At 44.1% G+C, this 26,108-nt stretch overlaps 1 protein-coding gene across 3 annotated transcripts; it reads right to left on the reverse strand.

The window, feature by feature from the left end:
• Window positions 1-9: 9 nt before the first annotated feature.
• On the reverse strand, window positions 10-25,184 carry Sp1 (Sp1 transcription factor). Of its 3 annotated transcripts, none has more exons than XM_013111375.3 (6): window positions 25,048-25,184; window positions 23,527-23,687; window positions 21,736-23,101; window positions 10,437-10,605; window positions 6,472-6,671; window positions 10-5,665 (listed from the first exon to the last, which is right to left on the reverse strand). In XM_013111375.3, exons 1-6 carry the CDS (start codon window positions 25,052-25,054, stop codon window positions 5,352-5,354), a joined length of 2,217 nt encoding a protein of 738 aa, XP_012966829.1. In that variant the 5' UTR covers window positions 25,055-25,184; the 3' UTR covers window positions 10-5,351. The 3 variants fall into 3 exon arrangements, with proteins under 3 accessions (XP_012966829.1, XP_005067368.1, XP_040609673.1); XM_005067311.4 differs by having other exon boundaries at window positions 21,736-23,245; window positions 25,048-25,182; XM_040753739.1 differs by lacking the exon at window positions 25,048-25,184 and adding an exon at window positions 24,474-24,563 and having other exon boundaries at window positions 21,736-23,245.
• Between the last annotated feature and the right edge of the window lie 924 nt (window positions 25,185-26,108).

Consider the following 26,108-nt stretch of genomic DNA (forward strand, 5'->3'; position numbering starts at 1 on the left):
GAGACATGATTTATTAAAAAAATTTTTAATTGGTTTACAAAGGAGCTACAGACTACATTGAAACTAATCTTTGTACAAAAGGCAGAAAGACTGAGAGAAATAGAGAAAGAGATATTGAGATCCCAAAACACCCAGGGACAAAGTTAGGGGGGAGAGACGAGGAAGATACAAAAGGAGCAGGAAGACAAGGTATTAACATCATGGGTACACAAGAGTGAGGGTCGAGAACAAGGTGAGTGACTGCTTAGAAGTATTTACCCACACAGCTCTGGTGATAATTGGATTGGAACCCACAACAAACAGCTTGAGGTTTAAAGGCAACAGTGGTATGGAGACTGGTTATTGCCAGTATAAAGAAAGATAAACTTGTTTTAGGCACCAAATTGGAGCGCTACTTCTCTGCCCTGGGATGACAGACTTGGGAGAGGGAAGCAGGCTCTAGGACAGCTGCTCTGGTTTCCTCAGATCACTATCAGCATATTCCCTTCAGACTTCTTGCCTAGTCTTTAACTAGGTAAAGGCTATTAGGATGTTACAGGGAGAAAAGAATCAGATATATGAAGAACTGCCATTATCCTCATTTTTCAAGAGCAGTTATGAGAAAAGCTGAGTAGATAGAATCAATTCCCTAGTGGAGAAGGCACAGTGTGATTCCTGAAGGCGAAAAATAGGAAAGCACACAACCAAGCAGATGTATCAACAGTCCTCTCTACCTGCAGCCCTAGACTAATTTGTCATGCTTAACCCCCAAGAGCTGAAGGACAGATGAGTACCCATACCTTCTTAGCCAAGACAAAGTTGGGTTGTTTGGTAAAGGGGCAGATGAGAAAAAAATAACTTCACTTTTTCAAATGAGTGCTGTGGAGAAACCCTTTCGGGTTTGAGAAGTCAGAGCAGGGATGACTCAGGGAAGGAATGGAGCCAAGGACTGCCCCTCTTCTCCCTTCCTGCCTTCCATCCACAGCACATGAGCCAAGTCTGGAAGAGGGAGTAGGAACTTAAGCTAAAGGCTGCTTAATGTCTTTCTGGGGGATGGTGTTTAAGGAAGCCAGACAAAGAGAAGAAACAGGTCAACCTCAAAGCTGGGCTACTCATCCTCCTAGATGAGATCTGTACTCTCCCGGAGCAGAGCCAAGAGAGGCACTACAGAGAACAGTCTTCTACACCAAAGTAATAACCTGCCCATGTTTTATCAGCAGCTTTCAAAGCAATGTTTTCCGGGGTTGGAAAAGTGCCATAACCTCCTTTCCCCAAAGCAACTGCTGCTACCGTTATCCTTATAAGTTATTGGTTCTTCTAAGAGAAGATTTCAAACATTTCTCCTTCCAACCCCAAGAGGCTACCCAACTTTGTATAGGGAAAGAAAACCATGCAAAGGGCCCTTAACTAAGGCAGCTACACTGTCCTCCTTTCCCTGGTACCTGATCTCTGAACCACTTCTGATCTGATCCCAAGGTCCAAAAGACATTAGGGCACTTAAAACTGAAAGAAAGTGTAGCACCAGGGCTCCCTCAAAGTATAACAGAGGCCTGAGTAGCACCCCCAAAAGAACCCCTCAAAAAGTATTCAAATGTATTGCGGTCTAACAAAGATCTGCAGCTTCCAGTATTCACACAATGTGAAGTATTAACAATACAAAATATATCCTGAAAGTCAAACACCTGCAGTTCATAGTGCTTTCTCAGATTTGTTAAAAAAATACAATGCTTAGTTTTCTATATAGGATATACAAAAGCAAAAAATATATATGTATATAGTAGAAATAAATCAGCCATAGTAATTTACAGCTTTAGTCTCCAACCCTCCCCAAATTATAACACCTTCACCCTATACTTCAGTCTATACTTTCTGCAATTAAAGGTTCTATTTATTCTGAAACCAGACTGAGAAATATCCATTATATTGCATTTTGCATAGCACCCCCATAAAGAGTGCCTGCTGGGAGGTCCCCAGAGGAAGATGGTGGGTTGGTCCTTTTAGGAAGAAGGCGACACAGTCAATTCGTATGCAGATGAATGTGAATGGGCAACCCAGGACAAGGGGATGAATGCTTTTAAGATTACTATTTCTGCTGGGCATGGTGGTACACATCTGTAACCCCAGCACTTGAAAGGCAAAGGTGAGATCTCAAAGTTCAAGGTCAGTCTGGACTACTTGTAAGTTCAGACCAGGGAAGGTTACACAGACAGACCTAACACCTAACAAGATTACTACATTTGTGGTCACCTACCACCCTGCAAGGTATAATCATTAAAAAAAAAAAAAAAAAGTAAAAGATCATGAAGACTGGACATGGTGGCATAAACCTGTAATCCCAGCACTTAGGGGGCAGAAAATTTATCCAAAATTCAAGGTCAGTCTGAGTTACATAGTGAGTTCCAGGCTAGCCTTGGCTACAGAATAAAACCCTGTCTCAAAAAAAAAAAAAAAATAGACAAAAAAAAAAAAATCCCAAACCGGAACTATAAAAAGGCAACAAAAAAATTTCAGAATCAATATGCAGGTCAATTATGTTAAATTCTGATGGCCAAAAATTTGGGGAAAAGGTTCTTTTTCAGTAATAATGAGACTGACTAGAGGAATGCAGTCTCTTATCTGTGAAAAAGGCCAAATGGCTCATAGACAGGAAGACAGAAGCAGAAACTGCTTCCATTTCATGGTCAAATAAGACACTGGAGAAGAAAATAGGAAAAGCAGAAAAGATCTGATGTAAATTAATTCACGGTAATGTGAATGAAGCAGGTGTTGAGGGTAAATCATCAGCTTCTCACCCACAAGAGAAAACACTATCAAATAACTTCCCTAAAGGCTATAGTCCTTGGCATCATTATCTAATCACCTCATACTGAACAAGATTCTATTCCTTGAAATGATCTAGCAAAATACTGCACACTCAAGTGAATTATCCTGCCTGCCCCTTCCTCCAGAGATGCCATAGTACATGATTATAGACATAAAATAACAAGGTTTGAGTTCTGCTTTTCTGTGGGGATAAAAGATCTCATGGTGACTGAGGACAGATAACTTTTACTTCAACATTAATAACGTGATCTGGGGAAAATGCCTTGAAATATTATTTCCTGAGTCTTGATAACAGTATCAAGTCTGTACAGAAAGGACCAAATAGAATAGACTGTTAGAGGATTAACAGCTCTTATATTTCAGACTAACACCACCACAAACTTACCAAGAATCTAGTTTAGATGGAATTCACATAAAATGTATAATAATAGTATAATCTATTTGTAGCCAAGATAAAGAGAGTTTAGAACAAGGACTCTGCTATAGATTTGGATGTTGATTTCATTTTCAAACACAAAAATAGTTTCTTCTTTAGAAAGTGCACTAGGAGATCCCCCCACCCCATTCATAATTGTAACTGATTTAGCATAAGCAGAGAACTGACCTCAGGAACATACCCAAGTTTTATAACCAATTCCTAGGTAACAGGCCTGAAAGGCATTTTAATCTGAATTTACTTTCCAACAATTTCAAATATAAGTTCTCATCTGCACGTAGATATATACAGGCACAAACACCCATTCACACGCACAGTCATACTCAAACAGTTTACTTTCTCTATCAGATCAGGGTAATTTTTTATTGCAGGTCTCTTTAAATATTGGCTAACAGAAAACCTATCCCCAACCTAATAGATTACACACATACAATCAACTTCCACACTTCCTCACAGTGAAAAGCTCTCTGACAAGATACCAGAAGGTCAAGAGAGACAACGCTTTAATGGCTGGGCCTTGACGACAATTCTGGTTGCAATTAAGTCTCGGTGTCAAATGCACTGAGTTTCCCTGCCGATAAATTTTTGGATCAGTCATTTCTGGAATCAGGCCATGGAAAAAGCAGGAAAATTTCTCCCGATCTCTCCTATAATCCACAGTGGTAAGACAAGATTTCTTTGTTCTGGGCCATCGTTCCCATGATTGTGTGCTTCCTTTTCCCTTAGGAACACCCAAGTACATATAAGAAAGAGTTAAGGGGGAAATTTTTTAAAAGAACTATTCTTTTGTCACTGGCACAAGTTTTGCATTCTACAGTATGAAAAGTCAGAACATTTTCGCTGGCTAATATTCCTTAACATTCAAACATTAACAAGAAGGAACTACAGAAATGTTCAAAAGAGGACGTGTACTTCCTTTCAGTGTGTAAACTCAGAAGCCCATACATTAAGGCTTAGTATTTGGAAGACAATGATACTGAAATCCAAATAATTCCAATAACAGAGACTGAGTTATTTCCTTTTCTGAGAACATCTTTTTCCTACTGAAAGCTGCTGCCTACTATTTGACCATATTTTGACAGTTTATACACACCGATCCCAGATGATCTCTTTCCAAGGGCCTTTTAAACAATTCTCCAGAGAGACTTCTGACTCCAGATGTTTAGAGCAGCTAACTAAGGGAGATGGTTTTGACTCTCCAGCACTGAGAAAGTGCCTGCGTCAGCAGTAATTAACACTCCCCCCATAGCTACTTCAAGCATCAGGCTGCACTTCAAGGCTTGTCCATTCTGCTGTTGGAACTAAGCTCTTTAAAATAATGAGTGAAGGGCCTAATTCAGGGATCACTGTCAAAAACAACACAGGAAGTGGTCATGTCAGAGGAGGGGCGGAAAAAAAAGACTGAGTCAGAAAAGGAGCACAAGGAGCTGATCCCAAGTAAAATGACAAAATTAAAGAAGACACATTATGTATGTATATATGAACTAAAAGCACAGCATATGAATGCTTACTCTGGTGGGATGCCAGGACAACATTTATAGAAAAGCTTGATGTGTCATGATAAGGCTCAGCCATTGAGAAATAAGGCAATATTAAAAAAAAAAAAAATGACCAAGGTATTTTTGGTCACAAAATGGTCTTTTTCCTCCTCCCAGCCAACCCCTGTGAAAGCATCTCTATATATTTTTTATATATATATATAATATAGAATCTGTTTTTGTTAAAAAGTATTTCAATGATCATATATATTTATCAAGGCATGATGGCTTTGGGGGTGGGGGGTAGGGATCCATCATGGGAGAGCTCAGAGGGGAAACGCAGGAAGGGGAGGCTGGGGTAAGAAGTGTAAGAAGAACCTGGGATGAAATAAATGCTTATCAAAGGGTGGCACCAACAGAAATTTCACTAATATTTTCCATTTTCAAGAAGTCACCAGTGACAGATGGGTGCCACAATCCCATCTCTTCTCTTGTACCCTCCCCCAATTCTTCCCACCACCAAGCACATCAATGCCTCATGGCTCTCTCTTCCACATGTCTCTTGGACCCATGCTATCTTGCATCCCAGGCTTGGTGGGTATTGGCCCATATGTCTCTGGCTCTAGGTATCTATCTCAGAAACCATTGCCACTGATATTAATGGACTGTAGCTCTGTCACCTGCATGACGTTGATGCCACTGTTGGCAAGACGGGCAATACCCTCTGGACAGATGGCTTCCATGGCTACCATATTGGTGGTAATAAGGGCTGAAGGAGTGGCAGTGCCACTGCCTTCTGAACCTGCCCCACTGTCCAGGGGCAAAGTGCCCACACTCAGGGCGACACCTGGGCCCCCCTTTTTGTTCTGGTGGGTCTTGATATGCTTTGACAGGTGATCACTCCTCATGAACCGCTTGGGGCACTCAGGGCATGCAAATTTCTTCTCACCTAAATAAAAAAGCAAAAGATAACTTAGTCCAAAAGTAGTCAGAATAAAGACTGGGTTGATGTTTGTCCTTCAAATCCCACTTAAGAGGGACTGGAGAGATGGCTGAGAGGTTAAGAGCATAGGCAGCTCCTCCAGAGGTCTTGAGTTCAATTCCAGCAACCATATGGTGGCTCACAACCATATGAATGAGATTTGGTGTCCTTTTCTGTCATGCGGACAGAACATTGTATATATAATAAATGATAAATCATCTTTTTTTTTTTTTTGGTTTTTCGAGACAGGGATTTTCTGTATTGTTTTGGAGGCTGTCCTGGAATCGCTCTGTAGACCAGAGTGCTGGGATTAAAGGCGTGTGCCACCAACGCCCGGCCTTTTGTTTGAAGTTTTTGCTTTTTGAGATATGGTTTCTTTTTTTTTTAATTTTTTATTTTTATTTATTATGTATACAGTGTTCTGTCTGTATGTATGCCTGCATGAAAGAAGAGGGCACCAGATTGAATTGTAGATGGTTGTGAGCCACCATGCGGTTGCTGGGAATTGAACTCAGGACCTCTGGAAGAACAGTCAGTGCTCTTAACCTCTGAGCCATCTCTCCAGCCCCCATAAATGATAAATCTTAAAAAAAAAAAAAAATCCCAGTTAAAATGGAGCTCCTTCTTAAAACCTTCCAGGTTAATCAAGTGCTCTTTGAGACACTCAGTTTCACATATAAATTTTTCAGGATTTTTGTTACTTCATAAGCATATCAATCATGTCTTCTCTTTTTGTCTATTACTCTTTTTCTCTTCCCTTGGGTCTTACTTACCTGTATGTGTGCGTTTATGTCTCTGAAGCTCATCTGAACGTGTGAAGCGCTTCCCACAGTATGACCAGTTACACATGAACGGCCTCTCCCCTGTATGCCAGCGTAAGTGTGCCCGGAGATGCGAGGTCTTGCCATATACTTTGCCACATCCCTGGATGTGACAAATGTGCTGTTTCTTTTTACCAGGGTCTCCAGAGCCTCTAAGAATGAGAACATAATGATTTATCACTCTGGAGACAGAAATTAAGGAATCAAGTGTCAGCAGCAATTACCTAACCCATTCTTTTGTTCTGAATACAAGTCTCTATATAGCTCTGGCTGTCCTGAAACTCCATAAGATGACCAGGCTGGCTTTGAACTCAGAAATCCACCTGCCCCTGCTTGCTTAGTGATGGGATTAAAAACGTGTGCCACCACAGCCGGGCGTTGGTAACGCACGCCTTTAATCCCAGCACTCGGGAGGCAGAGGCAGGCGGATCTCTGTGAGTTCGAGGCCAGGCTGGACCGACAGCCTCCAAAACAGAGAAACCCTGTCTCATAAAACAAAACAAAACAAAACAAAAAAGTGTGTGCCACCATACCTGTCACTAAGTTTTTTTTTCTTTAGCCGGGTGTTGGTGGCGCACACCTTTAATCCCAGCACTCGGGAGGCAGAGGCAGGCGGATCTCTGTAAGTTCGAGACCAGCCTGGACTACCAAGGGAGTTCCAGGACAGCCTCCAAAGCCACAGAGAAACCCTGTCTCGAAAAAAACCACCAAAAAAAAAAAAAAAACCAAAAAAAAAAAAAAAAAAAAAAAAAAGGGGGGTTTCTGTGTTGCCCTGGCTGTCCTGGATCTCGATCTGTAGACTAGGCTGGACTCAACTCACAGAGATCCACTTGCCTTGGTGTCACCCCTCACCCCCAGCCCCCAGTACTGGAATTGAAGGTGTGCACCAACAACTACCAACTACAAGCAATCTTACTAAAACAACAGATACTTGGTGCTAATTATTAACTAGCTCCATCTGACTTCTCTAGGCCAAAGTGAGACCAATTAGAGTCCTAAATCTATAATATACATATATGTTTTGTTTTGTTTTTGAGCTAAGGTCATGAAGATCCACCCAACTCTTGAATTAAAGGTATGTTACATTATTCCTGGCCAGCCTGAAATCTTTTTCTAAGACTTATTTATTTGATGTTTAGCCTGCAGAATATTTGTAGCCAAAGAGGCCATAATAGGGTGCCAGATCCTGTGGAACTGGAGTTACAGATGAGCTGCCACTTTGGTTCTCTGCAAGAGTAAAAAGTGCTCTTAAATATTCAGTCATTGCTGGTTCCAGGGGAAACAGCAAGTATTTTGATTCCCGGGGATATTGCCACATAGCATCCCAGCATTTGCGAGGGGAGGGGGGGCAACAGATGTTGCAAAAGGCTAATACAGTACATTTGAGTAGGTCATATTATGCAGCTTTTGTTTTTAGCTCTGACTTATTGACTCTGAATGCTGGCCAAGTGTTCCGACACTCAGTTCATCTCCAGCTTGTGAATTTATTTATTTACTTACCTATTATGGAGACAATGCCTCATTGTGTAACCCAAGTTACCCTAGAACTTCTATGTAGACCAGGCTGGCCTCAAACTTAGGGTTATCCTTCTGCCTCTGCCTCTTGGGTGATGGGGATTACAGATATGCACCATCATGCCTAGTTACATGAGACTGTTTTTTGAGTGGTCTTGAACTGGCTTTTAGACTAGACTGGTCTCAAATTTGCAATTTTCTGCCTATACCTTCCAAGTGCTAAAGTAGCAGATGTGTATCACTAACAAACCTGGCTTCATTGACTTTCTTCCATACTTTTTTGAAATGCAAGTGCTGTACCACAAAGCTGTACCCTACTAGCCCTTGTTCTCTTTTTATTTATTTTCATGTGCAAGAGCAAGTTCCAAGATAGCCAGAACTATATAGAGAAATCTTGTCTAGAAAAAACAAACAAAACAAACCTGAGCCATTACTCCAGGCCTAAATTGTAAGGGTGAAAGAAGGAATGGAGGTTCATCCTTGTAATCTCAGCTACTCGGGAGACTGAGGTACAAGAACCAAAAATTCAAGGCCAAGCAAGGATTTTGTAGCAAGACCCTGATTGCATGTACAATAAAATAAGGAGCTGGGTGTGGTATCTCACATCTTTAACCCAAACATTGGTGAGACAGAGGCAGGAGCATCTCTGTGAATTCAAAGCCAGCTTCATCTGAATAGTGAGTTCTGCAAGAGTAAGACCTTTTACTCCTCCCCCCCCCAAAAAAATAAGGACTGATGAGTGTGGTAGCACATGTCTTTAATCCCAACACTTGGGAGGCAGAAGTAAGAGATCTTTATGAGGTTGAACGGTGAGATTTTGTCTCAAAAAATTCTGTAGACCAAGCTGGCCTCAAAATCAAGAGATTCGCCAGCTTCTGCCTTTGAGCGCTGAGATTAAAGGTATGAACCACCACACCTAGCCAGAAAACCAAATATAAAATATATTTCTGATTTCACCTCTCAAGTGCAGGAATGTTGTGTAGCAATATACTCTGGGGTTAAAACACTGTATCTCCCATAAAACAGAGGATGAACAATTCAAAACAGTTTCAGGAAGCCTCTGAAACTGATGAGATTCACTAGGCCCATTCCAAGAATAAAAGATAAAGACAGCCAGCTATGAGTTACTCTCAGACAAGTCAAGCTGCAAAGAGAAGACTCTCAAGAGCCCAGAGAACTGCCTTGAAGGGGCTTAGCCCAGCCGATCTGGATGGAAGGGATACTGCTGCCTGTAAGCTCCAGTGTACTCCAGGGCTCCAGCTTTTGTAAGTGGTCATCCATGCTGGAGTAGGCTTTGGTGATTCAGGTATCTTTGAGTCACTTCTGCTCCTTTTCTGTAACTCCTCACCCTATATTCCTTTAACTAATCTCAAGAAAATTCACTGGTTCACCAAGCTGGGCTTTGATGGTACCATACTTAGGTCTGTCATGGGATCCTTGTTAGGTCCAAATGGCTAACTGTGGTTCTCTCAACACAGCTAATACCTGTCACAGAGTCCATCCTGGCTCTTCTTACCCCACCCCTACCCTATATTTCTCCAGATCACTTTCCTCCCCCAAGCTTCTCTTTCCCATTTCCAAGCTTCTCTTTCCTGTCATTTCCAAGAGGCACTCTCTTGCCTCTCACTTCTTATCTTCCTTTCTCATGCTCACCCCCCTTTCTCTCTCATGGCTGGGTCCAATCTACTGGCCATGTTTAGTCTACTACTTTCTCTCTGCTCTGGACTTCGACTGTACTCTCCCTCATATCTACAATCAATATCTTCCCCTCAACCATACCTTGGAGAGGTCATGTCCTCATTTAATACATCTAGTGTCAAAACCCTGACTTTATATACTCTCTATACAGTACACTCTGGGGTTAAGTATATACATGTATGTGTTGCATCTCCCCAGGAAAAGTCTGTCAGACAACATGAGATTACAGGCATGTGTAACCACAACTGCTTTATTAAGTGCTGAGATTCAAACTCATGACTCCATAAATGCTAGCCCTTTACCAACTGAGCTACACACCCAGCCCTCCTATGTTTGTTTGTTTTTATTGGGGGGAGTTGTTTTGGGTTTCTTTCTTTCTTCCTCCTTTCCTTTTTTCTTTCTTTTTCTTTTCTTTTTTGGTTGTGAACCTAGCCTTTGACGGCTAGCTATCCCTCCAGCCAGCCCCCCCTCCTTTTTTTTTTAAAGACAGGGTTTCTCTGTGTAAATCTCTGGCTGTCTCAAAACTCACTTTGTAGACCAGGTCTGCCTCTGCCTCCCAAGTGCTAGAACTAAAGGCAAGGGCCACCAGGCCGCTCCCTATGTCTTGAAGAGTAAAAATATACCCTTTCCCTCTTATTTCTAAATCCATTTTTTATTTACATTCAAAAACAAAACAAATTCTATATTCAAGAGAATGAACTCACCTTCCTTCACTGTCTTTACAATAGGGGCATGTACATGCTTCCCGCCGAGTCCTCCGACCAGCTTGGGGTTGGGGATCAGGGCTGTTCTCTCCTTCTTCTCCACCTGCTGTCTCATCATGCATCCCATCACCACCAGTTCCATGGAGGCCTAGTTGAGCTCCATGATCACCTGAAATAAAAAGGAAAGGAGAAAAGTGGCAGTGGGTAGAACAGACAGCTATAGAAACCTCACTGACATTACACTCACAGTACCAACTTTCAGCTACAGTTCTTTCTTCTGTGAGCGGTGTGTGGAGTATGCTTGTCCTACCAGAGGACAACCATTTAGAAATCAGTTCTCTTACACCACATGGGTTCTAATAATCAGTCTCATGCTATCAACCTTAATGGTGAATGCCTTTCTCTGCTGAGCCATCTCCCCAGCCCACATGGCACCATTGCTTCAAGATCTCTTTTTTTATAATCTGACATAAAGTCTTGCTTTGCCCAGGTTAGCATTGAACTCCTAGGCTCAAGCAATCTTCTGAATCAACTTCCCAAGTAAGTACCTGAGGAGACTCCCAAGTGACTACAGGTTTAAGTTTATATAGTAGGTCCAAACTAACTTTGGCGAAAGAGTAAGACCATGTCAAAGAAAAAGGCCAACATGACATCAACATATTGGAATTTGTTCCCCACCCCTTTTTAATAACAGTTTTAGAAAAGAACAGTTTAATCTTAAAACATGGTACTAGTTAAGCAATGAGATAAATTAAAGATTGGCCTTCCTGTGATGAAAATAACTAGGAAACCAGAGGCATAGTTTAATGACAGTCTTGAGCAAACTGAGTTGTTACCTCTAGCATCCATTTCTGAAACAACTATAAATGTTAGATCTTTTTAGTTTCTTCAAAGTAAAGAAGTGTAGCTAAAGCCATGACCTAAAAGTCAAAACCTTGGGAACTAAAGCATGATGAAATTAAAATGTCAGTAACTGCAAAACAAAACAAATCACCATTCTAGGAACTGAGCCCAGGGCCACCACATAGCATTCAACCAGTCAGAAGGCTAGTTTCCATACATTTCTAAAACTTCTGCTTGGGCTTCTAGTTTCCTATGTGTCATCTTGCTGTGATAAGCATGATGACAAAAAAAAAAAAAAAAAAAAAAACAACTTGGGAGGAATTAAAGTAAAGTCGTGCGCCACCAATGCCCGGCTATTTTCCATAGTTTCTATATGTAGTTAAAATTTTAACCAAAAAAGCCGGGCGTTGGTGGCGCACGCCTTTAATCCCAGCACTCGTGAGGCAGAGGCAGGCGGATCTCTGTGAGTTCGAGGCCAGCCTGGTCTACAGAGCGAGTTCCAGGACAGCCTCCAAAGCCACAGAGAAACCCTGTCTCGAAAAACAAAAAAAAAAAAAATTTTTAGCCGTGAAAATATCTACGGAACCAAAAGTTTAGACTGTGTAACTCTCTTTTTGATATATCACCATTTCTTTCTTTCTTTTTTTCTAGGATTAAAAATGGGTAGTTTTCCATACAGCTAAGTAAAAAGGTGCTAATGGCTTTCACCACTAGATGTCACTGTGACTAAGCGTTATACCACCCTCCTACACAGTTAAAGACAAAAAGGAGAAAAGAGAAGGGGTCTGCACAAATTTTAGGAACATACAAGATATTTTGGAGCCAGGCAGTGGTGGGGCACGCCTTTAATCCCAGCACTTAGGAGGTAGAGGCAGGTAGATCTCTGTGAGTTCAAGACCAGCTTGGTCTACAAGAGCTAGTTCCAGGACAGTCTCCAAAGCCACAGAGAAACCCTGTCTCGAAAAACAAAACAAAACAAAATAAAAAGATATTTTGGAAGTCTCTCAATCAAATCTAAATATTAATTTCAGTTTTGGTAATGTTCCCTAACTGTAGGTTTTAGTAATATTCCTGGCTAAGGCTTGAGTTTCATCGTTCATCATGAATCAAAGGGTTCACGTTAGAAAGGATGGTCATGATGCAGAATGCCCATAATTCCAGCACTCAGAAAGTACAGTGACAGGAATATCATCAGTCTGAGGTCACTGTCACATGATGAATTCAATGACAGCCTGAGCTACACAGATACTGTTATAAGCAAAATAAAATAAAACAAAGCGTTTGGAAAACCTGCCTCAACTTCCCAACTGCTAGGATTCATAGGCAGGAGCCATCATTCCTGGCTATTGTGTACTTTCAGCATCAGTTCATTCTCTATCACAACAGCAGCACATAAATAGAAGTAGAAATAGTACTCAAAGCCAGGAGTGGTGACATATGCCTTTACTCCTAGCACTCAAGAAGCAGATCTCTGTAAATTCAAGACCAGTCTCTTCTATATAGCAAGTTCCAAGAAAGTGTTACAGAGAAACCCTGCCTCTAAACAAACAAATAAAACAAACTATTTCCATCACTCAAGAGTTGGAGCAAGAGGCCGGGCGTTGGTGGCGCTAGCCTTTAATCCCAGCACTCGGGAGGCAGAGGCAGGCAGATCTCTGTGAGTTCGAGGCCAGCCTGGTCTACAAAGTGAGTTCCGGACAGCCTCCAAAGCCACAGAGAAACCCTGTCTCGGAAAAAAAAAAAAAAAAAGAATACGATTTTTCCCCTTTGGAAGCTGGAGAGATGAGTCAGTGATTAAGAGTACTGGTTGCTCTTCCAGAGGTCCCAGGTTCAGTTCCTAGCACCCACATGGCAGTTTACAATGTCTATAACTCCAGTTCCAGGGGTCTGACATACAGGCAAAACACCAATTCCCAGAATATCAATTATTTAAAAAAAACTAGAAGCACATCATTGGTGATGCACACCTTTAGTCCCAGCACCGGGGAGGCAGAAGCAGGAGGATCTCTGTGAGTTTGAGGTTAGCCTGATCTATAGAGCAAGTTCCAGGACAACCTCCAAAACAATACAGAGAAACCCTGTGTGAATAAAAAGCAAAAACAAAAAACACAACAAAAAGAGAGGGAGGACTCCTTAAACAAATGAACAAACAGGTGACACTGTTGGATTTTCATGTTCAGTAGCACATAGTGAAAGGAGGGCTACAGGAAGAAAGGTCTGCCTCCTGAGTGCTGGGATTAAAGATGTGTGTCACCACTGCTTGGTGAAAAATTCCCTTATCTCCTAAAAAACAAATCTTTGGGGGGTGGAGACTTGGGTCAGCAGTTAAGGGCACTTACTTCAAAAGACCACATGGAAGTTCACAACCTCCTAGAGCACCCAGCACATATATAACACACAGGCACACATGCAGGCAAAACACTCATACACATAAAATAATAAAAATAAATCTTAAAAAAGGAAATATTTGTTTTAACCTAGGTATTTCCTGTTGGAAAAAAAACAATGTCAAAGTAATTCAGCTATCTTTTCTTTTGGACATAGGTTAGAAGGCAGGCATACAAAAATTAGATATGCAAATCCGAACTTGTATAACAAGTAATACTGCCGGGTTTCCATAAACAACTAACAGACTAAAACGCATGGAAGCACATGTAAGACAATCCAGTTATAATCCATGGTTTGCAATCAATTCTCCAAGACTCACTTAAATGCTTTCTACAAGGGGGCTTGAGAGACAGCTCCATGGTTAAGAGCACTGGCAGCTCAGAGGATCTGGGTTCAATTCCCAGCATCCACATAGCAGCTCACAAATATAACTTCATTCCAGGGGATCCAACACCCTCACACAAACATACAAAACAGTCGTGCACATAAGATAAAAATAAATAAATCTTTTTTGGGGGGGTTCGAGACAGGGTTTCTCTGTGCTGGGATTAAAGTCGTGTACCACCACGCCCAGCATGTATCTTTTTTTTTTTTGGTTTTTCAAGACAGGGTTTCTCTGTATTGTTTTTGGAGGCTGTCCTGGAACTCGCTCTGTAGACCAGGCTGGCCTCGAACTCACAGAGATCTGCCTGCCTCTGCCTCCCAAGTGCTGGGATTAAAGGCGTGTGTCACTAACGCCCGGCCATTTTTTGTTCTTTCTAAGGGGAAAAATTCTCTTTTTTTTTTTTTTTTGAGATTTATTTAGTATTCTGTCTGCATGTTTGCCTGCGGGCCAGAAGAGGATGCCAGATCTCAATACTGATGGTTGTGAGCTACCACATGGTTGCTGGGAATTGAACTCAGGTCTTCTGGAGGCACAGCCAGTGCTCTTAACCGCTGAGCCATCTCTCCAGTCCCCAAAGAGGAAAATTCTATTCGGGGTTTTGTTGTTGAAAACCAGGGCTGGTCTCTTAACTACTCAGCTGAAGATGACAGCTGTTTTTTTTTTTTTTTTTTTGAGACGGAGTTTCTCTATAGCTTTGGAGGCTGGTCTGAACTCCCTCAGAAGACCAGGCTGACCTGGAACTCAGAGGTCCACCTGTGTCTGCCTTCAGAGTGTGAAGATGATTCTGTACTTCAAATCCTCCTGTCTCCCAAGTACTTTGTACTGAGGCTGGTGCTACCATATCCCTATACTCAGTTACTTAACTGAGTTAAGATGGCCACACTGCATGCATAAGGCAGCACGACTCAACAATGATGCCATTTACACAAAGCCATTGGAATGAACATATAGGAACAACTGAAATGAAGACTGTCTTCTCATACCCACTGAGTTCCAAAACCATAAAAGTACATAGTGTAGGGAAAAGGGACCAGTCAAAGAAACACACCCTGAGCAGAGCCAAAGAAACACATTTTGGCCCTGCAACCAGAACCAAAGAAATGTACCCTGACCCTAAAACCAGTGCCAAAGGAACACACTTTGTCCCTGGAATCAGAGTCAGTGAAAGAAATGTACCCTGGCCCTAAAATTGGAGCCAAAAGGCTTAAAATGGACAGAGAAAGAAACACACTTTGGCCCTGAAACCAAAGCCAAATCTGACCCTAATCCTGTGTAAAAAAGTAACCAATCCCGGAGCAGAGCTCTAGCCAATCTGAGCTCAGCACTGAAATCGGACCAATCCCTACTCTGGAAAAACTTCCCCCACCCCCAAGAATCCCTATATAAACCCTGTGTATGTTCAGCTTGGCTGGTCCAGCTGCCTTTCAATAAACCCCTTTGGATGAGCTTTGGGTGAAGATCTTCTTTTGCGGTGGTCACAAGGCAGAGGCGACCCTGGGCAGAGCAGAGCAGAGCAGAGCTAGCAGGGCTGTAATAACACTTGCCTGGGGAAACCTTGCTCTCCGCTCTCTAGGAGCAGAGCTGAACTGTAGCAACTTCGCCCGATAAACCTCCTGCCTAGCAAAACTGCTACACTAGGCGAACATCCCCAGCTGGAAGACCCATCCCCAGCTGGAAGACCCTGTCCTGCTGGAGCGGAGCTGATACACCGGAGAAGCCTTTCTCTGAGGCAAGGCTGTAAGCTGCTAAGCTTACTGCAACCTGTGGTGGTCCTTGGCTCCCGAGCTCCAGGATACCTTTCCACCTGAGCTGTGTAACACTCAGTATCTGTGACTCCCGAGTGCCAGAATACCTGACCCACTCCTGTTCCATCCTGTCCCGACCCGTCCCGAAACGCTTACACATAGATTTAGAGAACTCTAATCTTTTTATTTTTGGGGGGGGTGTTGAAACAGGGTTTCGCTGTGGCTTTGGAAGCTGTCCTGGAACTCTCAGAGATCTGTCTGCCTCTGCCTTCCAAGTGCTAATTCTGGCTGACTGTGCATGCTCCTATCTGTAATCCCAACAACATTCATTGCCTGAAGCAGGAGGACTGCCACAAGCTTGAAGCCAGTCTGCACTACATACTATGTCTCAAGCCAATCAATCTAAGCAACAAATTAAGACTCAATCTCTGAAAAAATAATTTTGAAAACATTTTTACAATATAAACAATGGTTTCTGATGTTCACATGCACTAGTTCAAAACACCTTTTTTTTTTTTTTTTTTGGTTTTTTGAAACAGGGTTTCTCTGTGGCTTTGGAGGCTGTCCTAGAACTCGCTCTGTAGACCAGGCTGGCCTCGAACTCACAGAGATCCGCCTGCCTCTGCCTCCAAAACACAACTTTTTAAAACAAATTAGGTTGGCATCTAACCCCAACTTTAGTGAGACTGCTGAAAAACCAATTCCAGTATCACATTCAACTTAACTGTAAGACAAAACATTTTCCTGACCCCAATAAAACTTAGCAGATGTAGAATTTTTTTTAGTGCCTGAAATTTCTTCATGAGTGAATTATAGACATCAAGATAATCTTTTTATTCTCATGCCAAAGCCCAGCCCTGTGTTCTCTATTAGAACTCCCAAACAGTCAACCAAATTCAATTTTTTAAAGCTGCCCCCATGCACATCCAAAGCCAAAGTTTGACAGAGGCTAAGGGGGGGGGGGGTTGCAAATTAAGATAGCCCCATAACTGAGCTGTTAGCTACAGGTTACTGATAAAAAGACAAAGGTGTTGGTTAAAAAAGAAAAAGTCCGAGCCGGGCGTTGGTGGCGCACGCCTTTTATCCCAGCACTCAGGAGGCAGAGGCAGGCGGATCTCTGTGAGTTCGAGGCCAGCCTGGTCTACAGAGCTAGTTCCAGGACAGCCTCCAAAGCCACAGAGAAACCCTGTCTCAAAAAACCAAAAAAAAAAAAAAAGAAAAAAAGAAAAAGTCCAGCACATGGGAGGCAGAAGCAGGCGGATCTCTGGGAGTTTGAGGTCAGTCTGGTCTACAGAGTGAGTTCCAGGACAGCCTCCAAAACAATACAGAGAGACCCTGTCTGGGGGACGGGGGGTGACTGGATTATTTAAAAACAGAACAAACCAAACAAACAAAAACAACTCTAGAAACTTATGTATCATTTCATTTTAAAAACTAACCTCAGTTAACAGGGTGGTCCCTTCCCCCACTATCACCCACCAGGAGCAAAGTCTGAGAAACATGGGAAACACAAGTATGGGGTTTATCTTGGTTCTAAATTTATGCCTTTGCTTGTGCATTCAGCACAAGAGTAAAAATCAACAAGAAGCCTTAAGCAAGCATTTTAAAAGTATCTTTTATGTTAAATATAAACAGACTAAATGAATGAACACAAGGAACACTCTAGTCTTCTCTGTCTCATTCTTCTTGTTTCTCAAAACAGGTTTTCTCTATGTTGCCCTGGTTGTCCTGGAACTAGCTCTGTAGACCAGACTGGCTTTGAACTCAAGAGATCTGCCTGCCTCTGACTCCCAGGTGGCCACCACCGTCAAGCATTTTCTCATTTAAGAACAGTGTCACTGAGTATGTAACCTTGGCTGGCTTGGATTATATAGATCCAGGCTGACCTCCAACTACAAGATCAGCCTGCCTCTGTCTCCAGAATTCTATAATTAAAGGTAGGAACCCTAATATGGTGCAAAGCTGTAGTTTCTAAGGCTACATCATTTCAGAACATTAAGATTGTTTCACAATCGGCCAGAGGGTAGTGGTGTCCCACACCTTTAATCCCAGCAGTCTACAGAGTTAGTTCCAGGTCAGCCAGGGCTACACAAAGACACCCTGTCTTGGAAAAAAAAAAAAAAAGATTGTTTCACATTCAATGGGCTTTCTACTACTACACTGTACCATGTAGAGTTTGAAATTATTAGGTTTGAAAGTTATTGTTAGAGTTTTCTAGTACATAAGTAATACTGTATCAGAAAAGAGGGTAAAATAAGATATTTTGTAACAACTATATAGCTGGAAGTTTAAGTCTCTAAGTAGCTATGCTTTTTTTTTTTTTTTTTGGTTTTTCAAGACAGGGTTTCTCTGTACAGTTTTGTAGACCAGGCTGGCCTTGAACTCACAGAGATCCATCAGACTCTGCCTCCCAAGTGCTGGGATTAAAGATGTAGGCCACCACTGCCTGGCTTTTCTGTTCTCTTTTTATTGTTTTCATTTTTTATTTTTGTTTATTTATTTATTTTGGTTTTTCGAGACAGGGTTTCTCTGTATTGTTTCGGAGGGTGTCCTGGAACTCGCTCTATAGACCATTTGCTCTATAGACGAGGCTGGCCTCGAACTCACAGAGATCAGCAGGCCTCTGCCTCCCGAGTGCTGGAATTAAAGCCATGCGCCACCAATGCCCGGCTATTGTTTTTATTATAAAGTAGATTAAGTGTTAGTGGCTCACTCATGTAAATTATGTTAGCTTGGGCTACAGAATAAGACCCTGTGCCCTGCTGAGTGGCACACACCTTTAATCCTAACACCATGGACGAAGAGGCAGTGAGAAGTCTGTGAGTTCCAGGCCAACATCTTTGACAGAGGAAAGTCTAGTATAACCAGAGCTACACAAAGAAACCCTGTCTCCAAAACACAAAAAACAAAGACCCTAGCCGGCGTTGGTGGTGTACACCTTTAATCCCAGCACTTGGGAGGCAGAGGCAGGCGGATCTCTGTGAGTTTGAGGCCAGTCTGGTCTATAGAGTGAGTTCCAGGACACAGCCTCCAAAACAGTACAGAGAAACCCTGTCTCGAAAAAACAAAACAAAACAAAGACCCTGTGTCCAACTGTCCAAAAAATATACTAGCTCCAAAGAGGGAAAATATATATATATATATACATACATATATATATCCTGTCTCAAAACTAAAAAACAAAAACAAAAACAAAAAAAAAAAACAAAACAAAAAACACTAACTAGGGAAGTCAGGTATGCTGCTAGTGTATACCTCTAATCCCAACCCTAGGAGGGAGAGACAAGCAGATCTCTGTGAGTTCAAGGTTTACAAAGAGAGTTCCAGGACAGCCAGGGTTACTTAGTAAGATCCTGCCTCAAACAAATGAACAAACAAAACAACCAGAAACTCATCTTGTTGAAAATCTTTCTGGGGGCTGGAGAGATGATTCAGTGGTTAAGAGCACTGGCTGCTCTTCCAGAGGACAAGGGGTTTTTGGGTCCCAGCACCCACAGGAGGTGGCTCACAAACACCTACAATTCCAATCCCACATAATCTGATGACCCCTTCCAGACTTCTGGAGCACCCACCCATCCAAACTGCATAAGCATACAGACAGAAACACATATATGTAAGTAACATTTTTTGGCCTTGAACTCACAGAGATCTACCTGCTTCTGCCTCCCACCCAAGTGCTGGGATTAAAGGAATGCACCACCACTGCCAGGCAACATAAGTAAAATTTTAGGGGAAAAATAAAAAAGGAAAAAATCCTTCTGGTATCCACTAAAACATTTTCCCCTCAATTATGCGTGACAACCAACGAGAAGACTGTTCAAGTTGAATCATCACAACCTGTAACCTATGTGGTTCGCAGACCAAAAGAAGGCCACTGATATGAGAAGTTTCTTGCTTCCTGCTCCTGTCACTAAAGGAAGGAGGTACTATCCCAGTTGTCATGCGTTTTCCACCAAAATGCAGTACATTCAACACTTTTAATCACACAAAACTGTCAACCAAAATAAACATCTTCTTCCTTAAAAGACGGAGGCAAGCAGATCTGTAAGTTCAAAGTCAGCCTGGTCTACATGGTGAATTTCAGGATTTCAGGACAATATATATTGACTATTCTTCCAGAGGAACCAGGTTTGATTCCCAGAACCTACCCATGTGGCATGCTACCAACTACCTCTAGTTCCAGGATATTTGATGACTCCCTTTTCTGGCCTTTAAGAGTACCACAAATTTAAGTGGTCCAAAGACATGCATGCAAAACACCCATAAACATAAAATAAAGAAAAAAAAAAAGAATGAAGGAGGAAGCTGAGAAGAAAGGTAACCCTAGAGTTAAAGAGGTTTCTTTTTTTTAATTTTGTGGTGGGACTGGTCATGATAGCACATGTCTGTGATCCTAGCATTCACAGGGACTTACTGACCAAATTCCAAGGTTACATAGCTGAGACCCTACCTTAGAAAAAAAAAAGAATTTTTTTGTATGGTCCTGAGAAGAATCCAGTATTTAGACACATGCTAGACATGTACTCTACCATTTAACAATCCTAGTCTTTCACATCCTACTTACTTTAAATTTTATGTGTTATTAGTATATGCAGGAATGTATGTCTGTACTCCACATTCTACAGAGCCAGAAGTCGTCCAGAAGAGGGGGAGTTGGATCTCCTGGGACTGGAGTCATAGTTGTCAGTCACCACATGGGTTCTGGGAATTGAACTCAGGTCATTTGGAAGAGCAGCCAGTGCTTTTAACTGCTAAACCATCCATCTGTCCAATCCCAATGTTACAATCTTTTTTTGGGGGGGGGTTTGGGTGTGGATTTGTTTTTTCTTTTTTGTGACAGGGTTTCTCTGTGTAATAGCCCTAGCTGTCCTAGAACTAGCTATGCAGACCAGATGGCCTCAAACTCAGAGATCTGCCTGCCTCTGCCTCCCAAGTGCTGATATTAAAGGCATGGGCCACCACCGCCCGGCTCCAATCTTACAATCTTTGTTTGAGATAGAGTTTCTACATAGCCCTAGGACTATGTAGATCAGGATGGCCTTAAGATCAGATATTTACCTGCCTCTACCTCCAGAGTGCTAGGATTAAAAGTGTGCACCAGGATCTAGTTTTACATCCCTTTTTGGTTTTTTGTTTTTTTTCCAAGATAGTTTCTCTGTGTAATAGCTCGGGCTATCCTGGAACTCGCTCTATAGACCAGACTGGCCCCAAACTCACAGAGATCAGCCTGCTTCTCTGCCTCCTGAGAGCTGGGATTAAAGACATGTGCCACCAATGCCCGGCTCTCACTTTTACATTCTTAAAAGGGTTTTTTTGAATAACAAATTGCAAACCATGGGCTGGGAATATATCAGCCTAGTGTGCAGGAGATTCACAAGGCCATATGTTCAATCCCTATAACTGCTGGATAGGGAAAAACCAAAGAGAATATGAAATATGACTGAAAACATATATGGATCTCAAGGCCTAAAATATTTAGTACCTGACCCTATACAGAAAGCTCACCAAACTTTTTTTGTGGTACCAAGACACTGGGAAGTAGAAACCACATGACAGCCGGGCAGTGGTGGCCCACGCCTTTAATCCCAGCACTCAGGAGGCAGAAGCAGGCGGATCTCTGTGAGTTCAAGGCCAGGATGGACCGACAGCCTCCAAAACAATACAGAGAAACCCTGTCTCGTAAAAACAAAAAAAAAAAAAACAAAAAAAAAATCACAGGACATTACCTAGAAGTGCTCCTTTCTCATCAGATCAACTAAAAAAAAAAAATCTCTATTTAATCTGTTCAAAATGTCTTGAATAAAACATTTTATACTTGCCTGATTAATTAGTCCTTGAGGAAACATCACAGAAGGTTCTATTCCCCCCTTTAGATTCAATAGTTTCAGGGAAGTATTAGAGTTAGTTTGTAGTAAATGCAAAAGAATGGATGTCTTACCTGGGGTATTTGCTATAGCCAAAGGCAGGCCTGGAAGTTGGTGCACCTGGATCCCTGAAGTGCCCAATGCACTGAGGTTAATGGTCTGGAGCCCTGGCATGGAGGAAAGTTGTGCAGCATTCACAGTGACTGTGCCAGCAGGAATGGAGGCAGCTGAGGCAATGGGTGTAAGGGTAGTATTGCTGCTGCTAGTCTGCCCCAAAGAAACGCCCTGCATAGGGGCCAAGGTGATTGTCTGGGCTTGTGGGTTCTGAACTTGAAGGTTCTGCAGCTGAAGGGTCTGCCAACTGACCTGTCCATTGGGCCCCACTGTTGGTGTCCGAATGATGATGGGACCAGAGTTCTGAACAGCCTGAAGCTGGAGGTTCTGAAGGGTTTCCTGGGAAATAGCTTGAGTTGTGAAGGTTTGCCCTGACAATGGTGCTGCTTGGAGGGCCTGAAGAGCTTGTCCGCCTTGAACTAGCTGAGGCTGAATAAGAATTTGTTGTTGCTGTGTCTGACTTTGCTCTCCTTCTTTTTGCTGACTTCCTTGCAGTGAGCCTGCTGATGTCTGGTTCTGCTGGATATTGAGAGAATCAGACCCTTGTAGCCCACCAACCCTCTGGGGTGTCTGGCCTTGAGAACTGGCTCCTGACGATCCGCTGGTGGTAAAGTTCATGATTCCCATGTTGCTGGTGGTAGTAGTTGTTGAGTAGCTATTGGCATTGGTGAAAAAGGAGCTGGAGCTAGCTTGTGATGACACCAAGCTGGCAGAACTGATGGCAGTCCCCGAGGTGACAGGCTGTGAGCCGCTCTCCTGGGATCCAGAACTGCTGATGGTGACTGCCTGAGAGCTGGGAGTCAAGGTAGCTGCAGAAACACTGTTGACAGGCAGCAAAGTGATGTTCCCATTCAGGGCCACTGGTACGTTGGTCACATATTGAGTCTGTCCTGAGAGCACATTATTAGCAAGGCCTTGGAGGGGGACAGCCTGCTGGAGTAGATTTGGCATAGCAGCAATAATGTTGCCCCCACTTCCTCTATTTGTGATGATCTGTTGGTTTCCACCTGGTATGATCTGTATTTGACCAGAACCATCCTGCTGCACTTGGGCCCCAGTGGCAGCAAACTGCAGCTGCTGCCCATCAACAGTCTGGAACTGTGGGATTACTTGATACTGAATATTCGGCATCACTCCAGGTAGACCTGTCAGAACTTGCTGGTTTTGTAAGTTGGGAGTAGCAGCCACCACATACTGCCCACCAGAGACTGTGCGATTCTTGGAAGACTCGCTGCCATTGCTGCCATTGGTACTGTTGCCACTCTGTTCCTTTGAGGTAGGGGTAGCCCCAGAGGAGGAAGAGATGATCTGCCAGCCATTGGCACCCTGTGAAAGTTGTGTGGCTGTGAGGTCAAGTTCACCTGTGCCCCCTGACTGACTCGGACCCTGGGAGTTGTTGCTGTTCTCATTGGGTGACTCAATTCTGCTGCAGGTTGCTGCCAGCAGAGCCAAAGGAGATGGCTGGGATTCCTGGCCAGAAGAGAGGAAAGGAGTTAGTGGCACCCAATAGCCAGCCTAGGGGGCAGTATTCAACAAACAGCAACAATGCAGGCATATAAAGAGCAAAAACCAGAAACAAAATGCTGACTTTTGTGTATTGTTCCAACTTTCTTATTTGGGGAACCTCTAGATCACCTATCTTTCTCTGTGTACTTCCCTACTGTATTTTTTTCTCCCAGCGTTTTGATTAAGGAACTTTCTAAGAATATTTACACCCTCAACACCTTCCCCACCTCTGATTGGTCACTCACCTGCCCTCCTCCGACACCACTGCTGCTGCTACTGCCTGTGCTGCTGCTCCGAGTCTGAGAAAAAGTTGCACCACCACCATTACCGTTACCCCCGTTATTGCCACCAACACCTTTTTCAATCTTCACCACGGCTGTCACTTCATCCATGGAGTGATCTTGGTCTAAAAATAATTACAAAACAGTAACTTAAAGTAAAAGGGGAAGAAAAAAAAACCTAAAGGTTTAAAATAAGGCTCTGATAAGCAGCCTAATGACCAATAGAATGGTTAAAAGCCCCTTAATAAAGGAAACAGGGCCAGATATAGAGATGGTGGTAGGCCTGAGATCCCAGAATTTGGAAGTGGAGGCAAGAAGAACAAGAGCTCAAAGTAATTTTCAGCTACATCAATTGGGATGCTAGCGTCCTAGGCATGCAAGACAGGTGTGTGGCTCAATGGTGTCCAAGACGGCCACTATTTTCCCATGTACAAAATTAAAGCCAAAAATCACTCAAAAAGTGCTTTGGAAGCCAGACATGGTGACTCACACCAGTAATGGCAGCACTTGGAAGGATGAATCAGGTGGTTCACCAGTTCTAGGTCTGTCTGAACTAGAGTGAGACCTGGCCTTAAACAAGACAAATAGCATTTCTGAGAAAGGGAATTTGAGGGCAGTATCTCAGGAATAATAAAAAGTAGTCTCTAGTGTTGGCATGGCACACTATGAAATTTCAGTATTCAGGAGGAAGAGGCAGGAGGATGGCTAAAAGTTTGAGGCCAGCCTGGTCTTCATAGTACCACACAGACCCTGTCTCAAAAGGAAAAAAGCCATTCTGGGAGGAAGAGGAGACCCAACATGTGGTTGGATGGAAAGTGTGCTAAAATTAGGATTGAGAGAAATGAGAAAGATCAAGTGTAAAAGGAAATAAATATATAAAAACAGGAAGAGAGAGAGTACATCACAAGTACCAATAAGGAGGCATCTGAGGATACAGGTAAGGGGCTAAAGTGGTCTAGGGCTTAGAACCCAGGTTTGGGGCTGAGAGGGCGGGCCCTAGAACCAAGGGGCGGTTTCGGGGTGAGGGGCGTGGAAAGGGCGGGTCAGATGGGGGAAGGGAAATGTTCGGGGGTGCGGGGGGAGGGCCTGGGGCAGGCGGCGACCGAAGGGCGGACCGGGGAGGCGGTTGGCTCAGGCGGGGCCTGCACTGGTCGGGCCGCCCCCGCGGCGCCAGCCCCCGACGGGAGGAGCCTCAGGCGGCCGGCCGAGTAGTGGGGGGTAAGGCCCGTCCCCCGTGGCCGGGGCGGGCAGGGGGCGGGAGAGGCCACGCTGCCCCCTCCCCCGGGGCGGGTGGCCCATCCCCCTCCTCCTCCGAGGCCCCGCCACTGCCCCTTCTCCCTCCCTTCCCTCCGCCCCGGGCGGGACCAAGGCCGCCGCCGCCGCCTCCCGCCCGCCCCCCCTCACAGCGGGGACCGCCCGGTCGGCCCTCGCGCGCGCCCCCTCACTCCCCTCCCACCCCTAGGCATGGAGTGGACTCATCCTTACCGCTCATGGTGGCAGCTGAGGGGCGAGCTCAAGGGGGTCCTGTCCGGGGGGGTTGGGGGGGGCCAGGAAAAACGCGGACGCTGACGAGGCAAGCGAACCCGGACCGGACAGGGAGGGGGGGGGTAAGGAGGAGGGAGCAGCGCGCCACAAGCCCGGCCTAGTCTCCACCCCTCATCTGCTGCCCCGCCCAATGAGGGAGGGAGAAAGGAGGGCCTTGCTGGAGAAAGGCGGGCAGGCTACCCAATGGAAAGACTCGTTCCCTCGCTAAGGCGGGTAAGACCAACTTGCGTGCCTGGTGTCCGCCCAGAAAGACCGCCCTCTCAGTTCTAACAGCCAATAAAAGATTCAGGAAGTGAAGATGGGCGGGACATAAAGAGGATCGACTTGGAGAGAAACCAGTGAGTCGCCAGGCGGGCTCCGTGAACGGTGGTGATTGGACAAACTTAGACAAGAGTGACAGGACAACGACCAATTAGAATCTTGAGCATGTCAGGGCAAAGTCCGTTTAGTAGGAGAGTAAGAAATAGGCCGGAATGGGATAGGATCAAGCTGTCTAAACCAATCAGGATTCAGGCGGGCAGTTAACAAAGTTCTGATTGGTCCATAACTGAAAAGATCCGGAACAGGACGCATATTGACATGAGCTACCAGCCAATTAGACGCCGAATAAGAGGCGAAGGCTGGAACTTGGAATGGGGAGAGGAGAACTGGCTTCCCCCTCAGATACTCAGGCCAATGAGGGGACGAAAAAGCCCTGGCACCGCCTCTAGCTTGGCCAATTGTCGTTTCTGGGGCCGCCCATCGTGAGGAGGGAACAGGGGCTGTGCCAAAAGCAGTTCGTCGCCATGTTGGCCCTGCTCGGGAGACTTCCTTACGTCGTTAGGTTTTACGCTCCAGCTGAGCCCTGCAGCTCCACAAGTGTCACAGCTGAGGCGGGCGAGCGCGGCGTGTCACGCCACACGGGATCGCTCGAGTTTTCACCGCTCGCACGCAGCACTCTCTCGAATCTCGCCCGTGCAGGCGTGGGTGGGCGGCTCCCCCTCGCCTTGGGTGGAAGCCCT

Source organism: Mesocricetus auratus, unplaced genomic scaffold (assembly GCF_017639785.1).
Source record: "Mesocricetus auratus isolate SY011 unplaced genomic scaffold, BCM_Maur_2.0 Super-Scaffold_100010, whole genome shotgun sequence".
NCBI classification, from domain to species: domain Eukaryota; kingdom Metazoa; phylum Chordata; class Mammalia; order Rodentia; family Cricetidae; genus Mesocricetus; species Mesocricetus auratus.

Coding starts and splice junctions, on each gene's coding strand:
- Sp1 (XM_005067311.4), bottom strand. Junction 10,606..21,735: donor GGCTATAGCAAATACCCCAG/GTAAGACATCCA, acceptor TTTTTATTTCAG/GTGATCATGGAGCTCAACTA. Junction 5,666..6,471: donor ACATAAACGCACACATACAG/GTAAGTAAGACC, acceptor TTTTTTATTTAG/GTGAGAAGAAATTTGCATGC.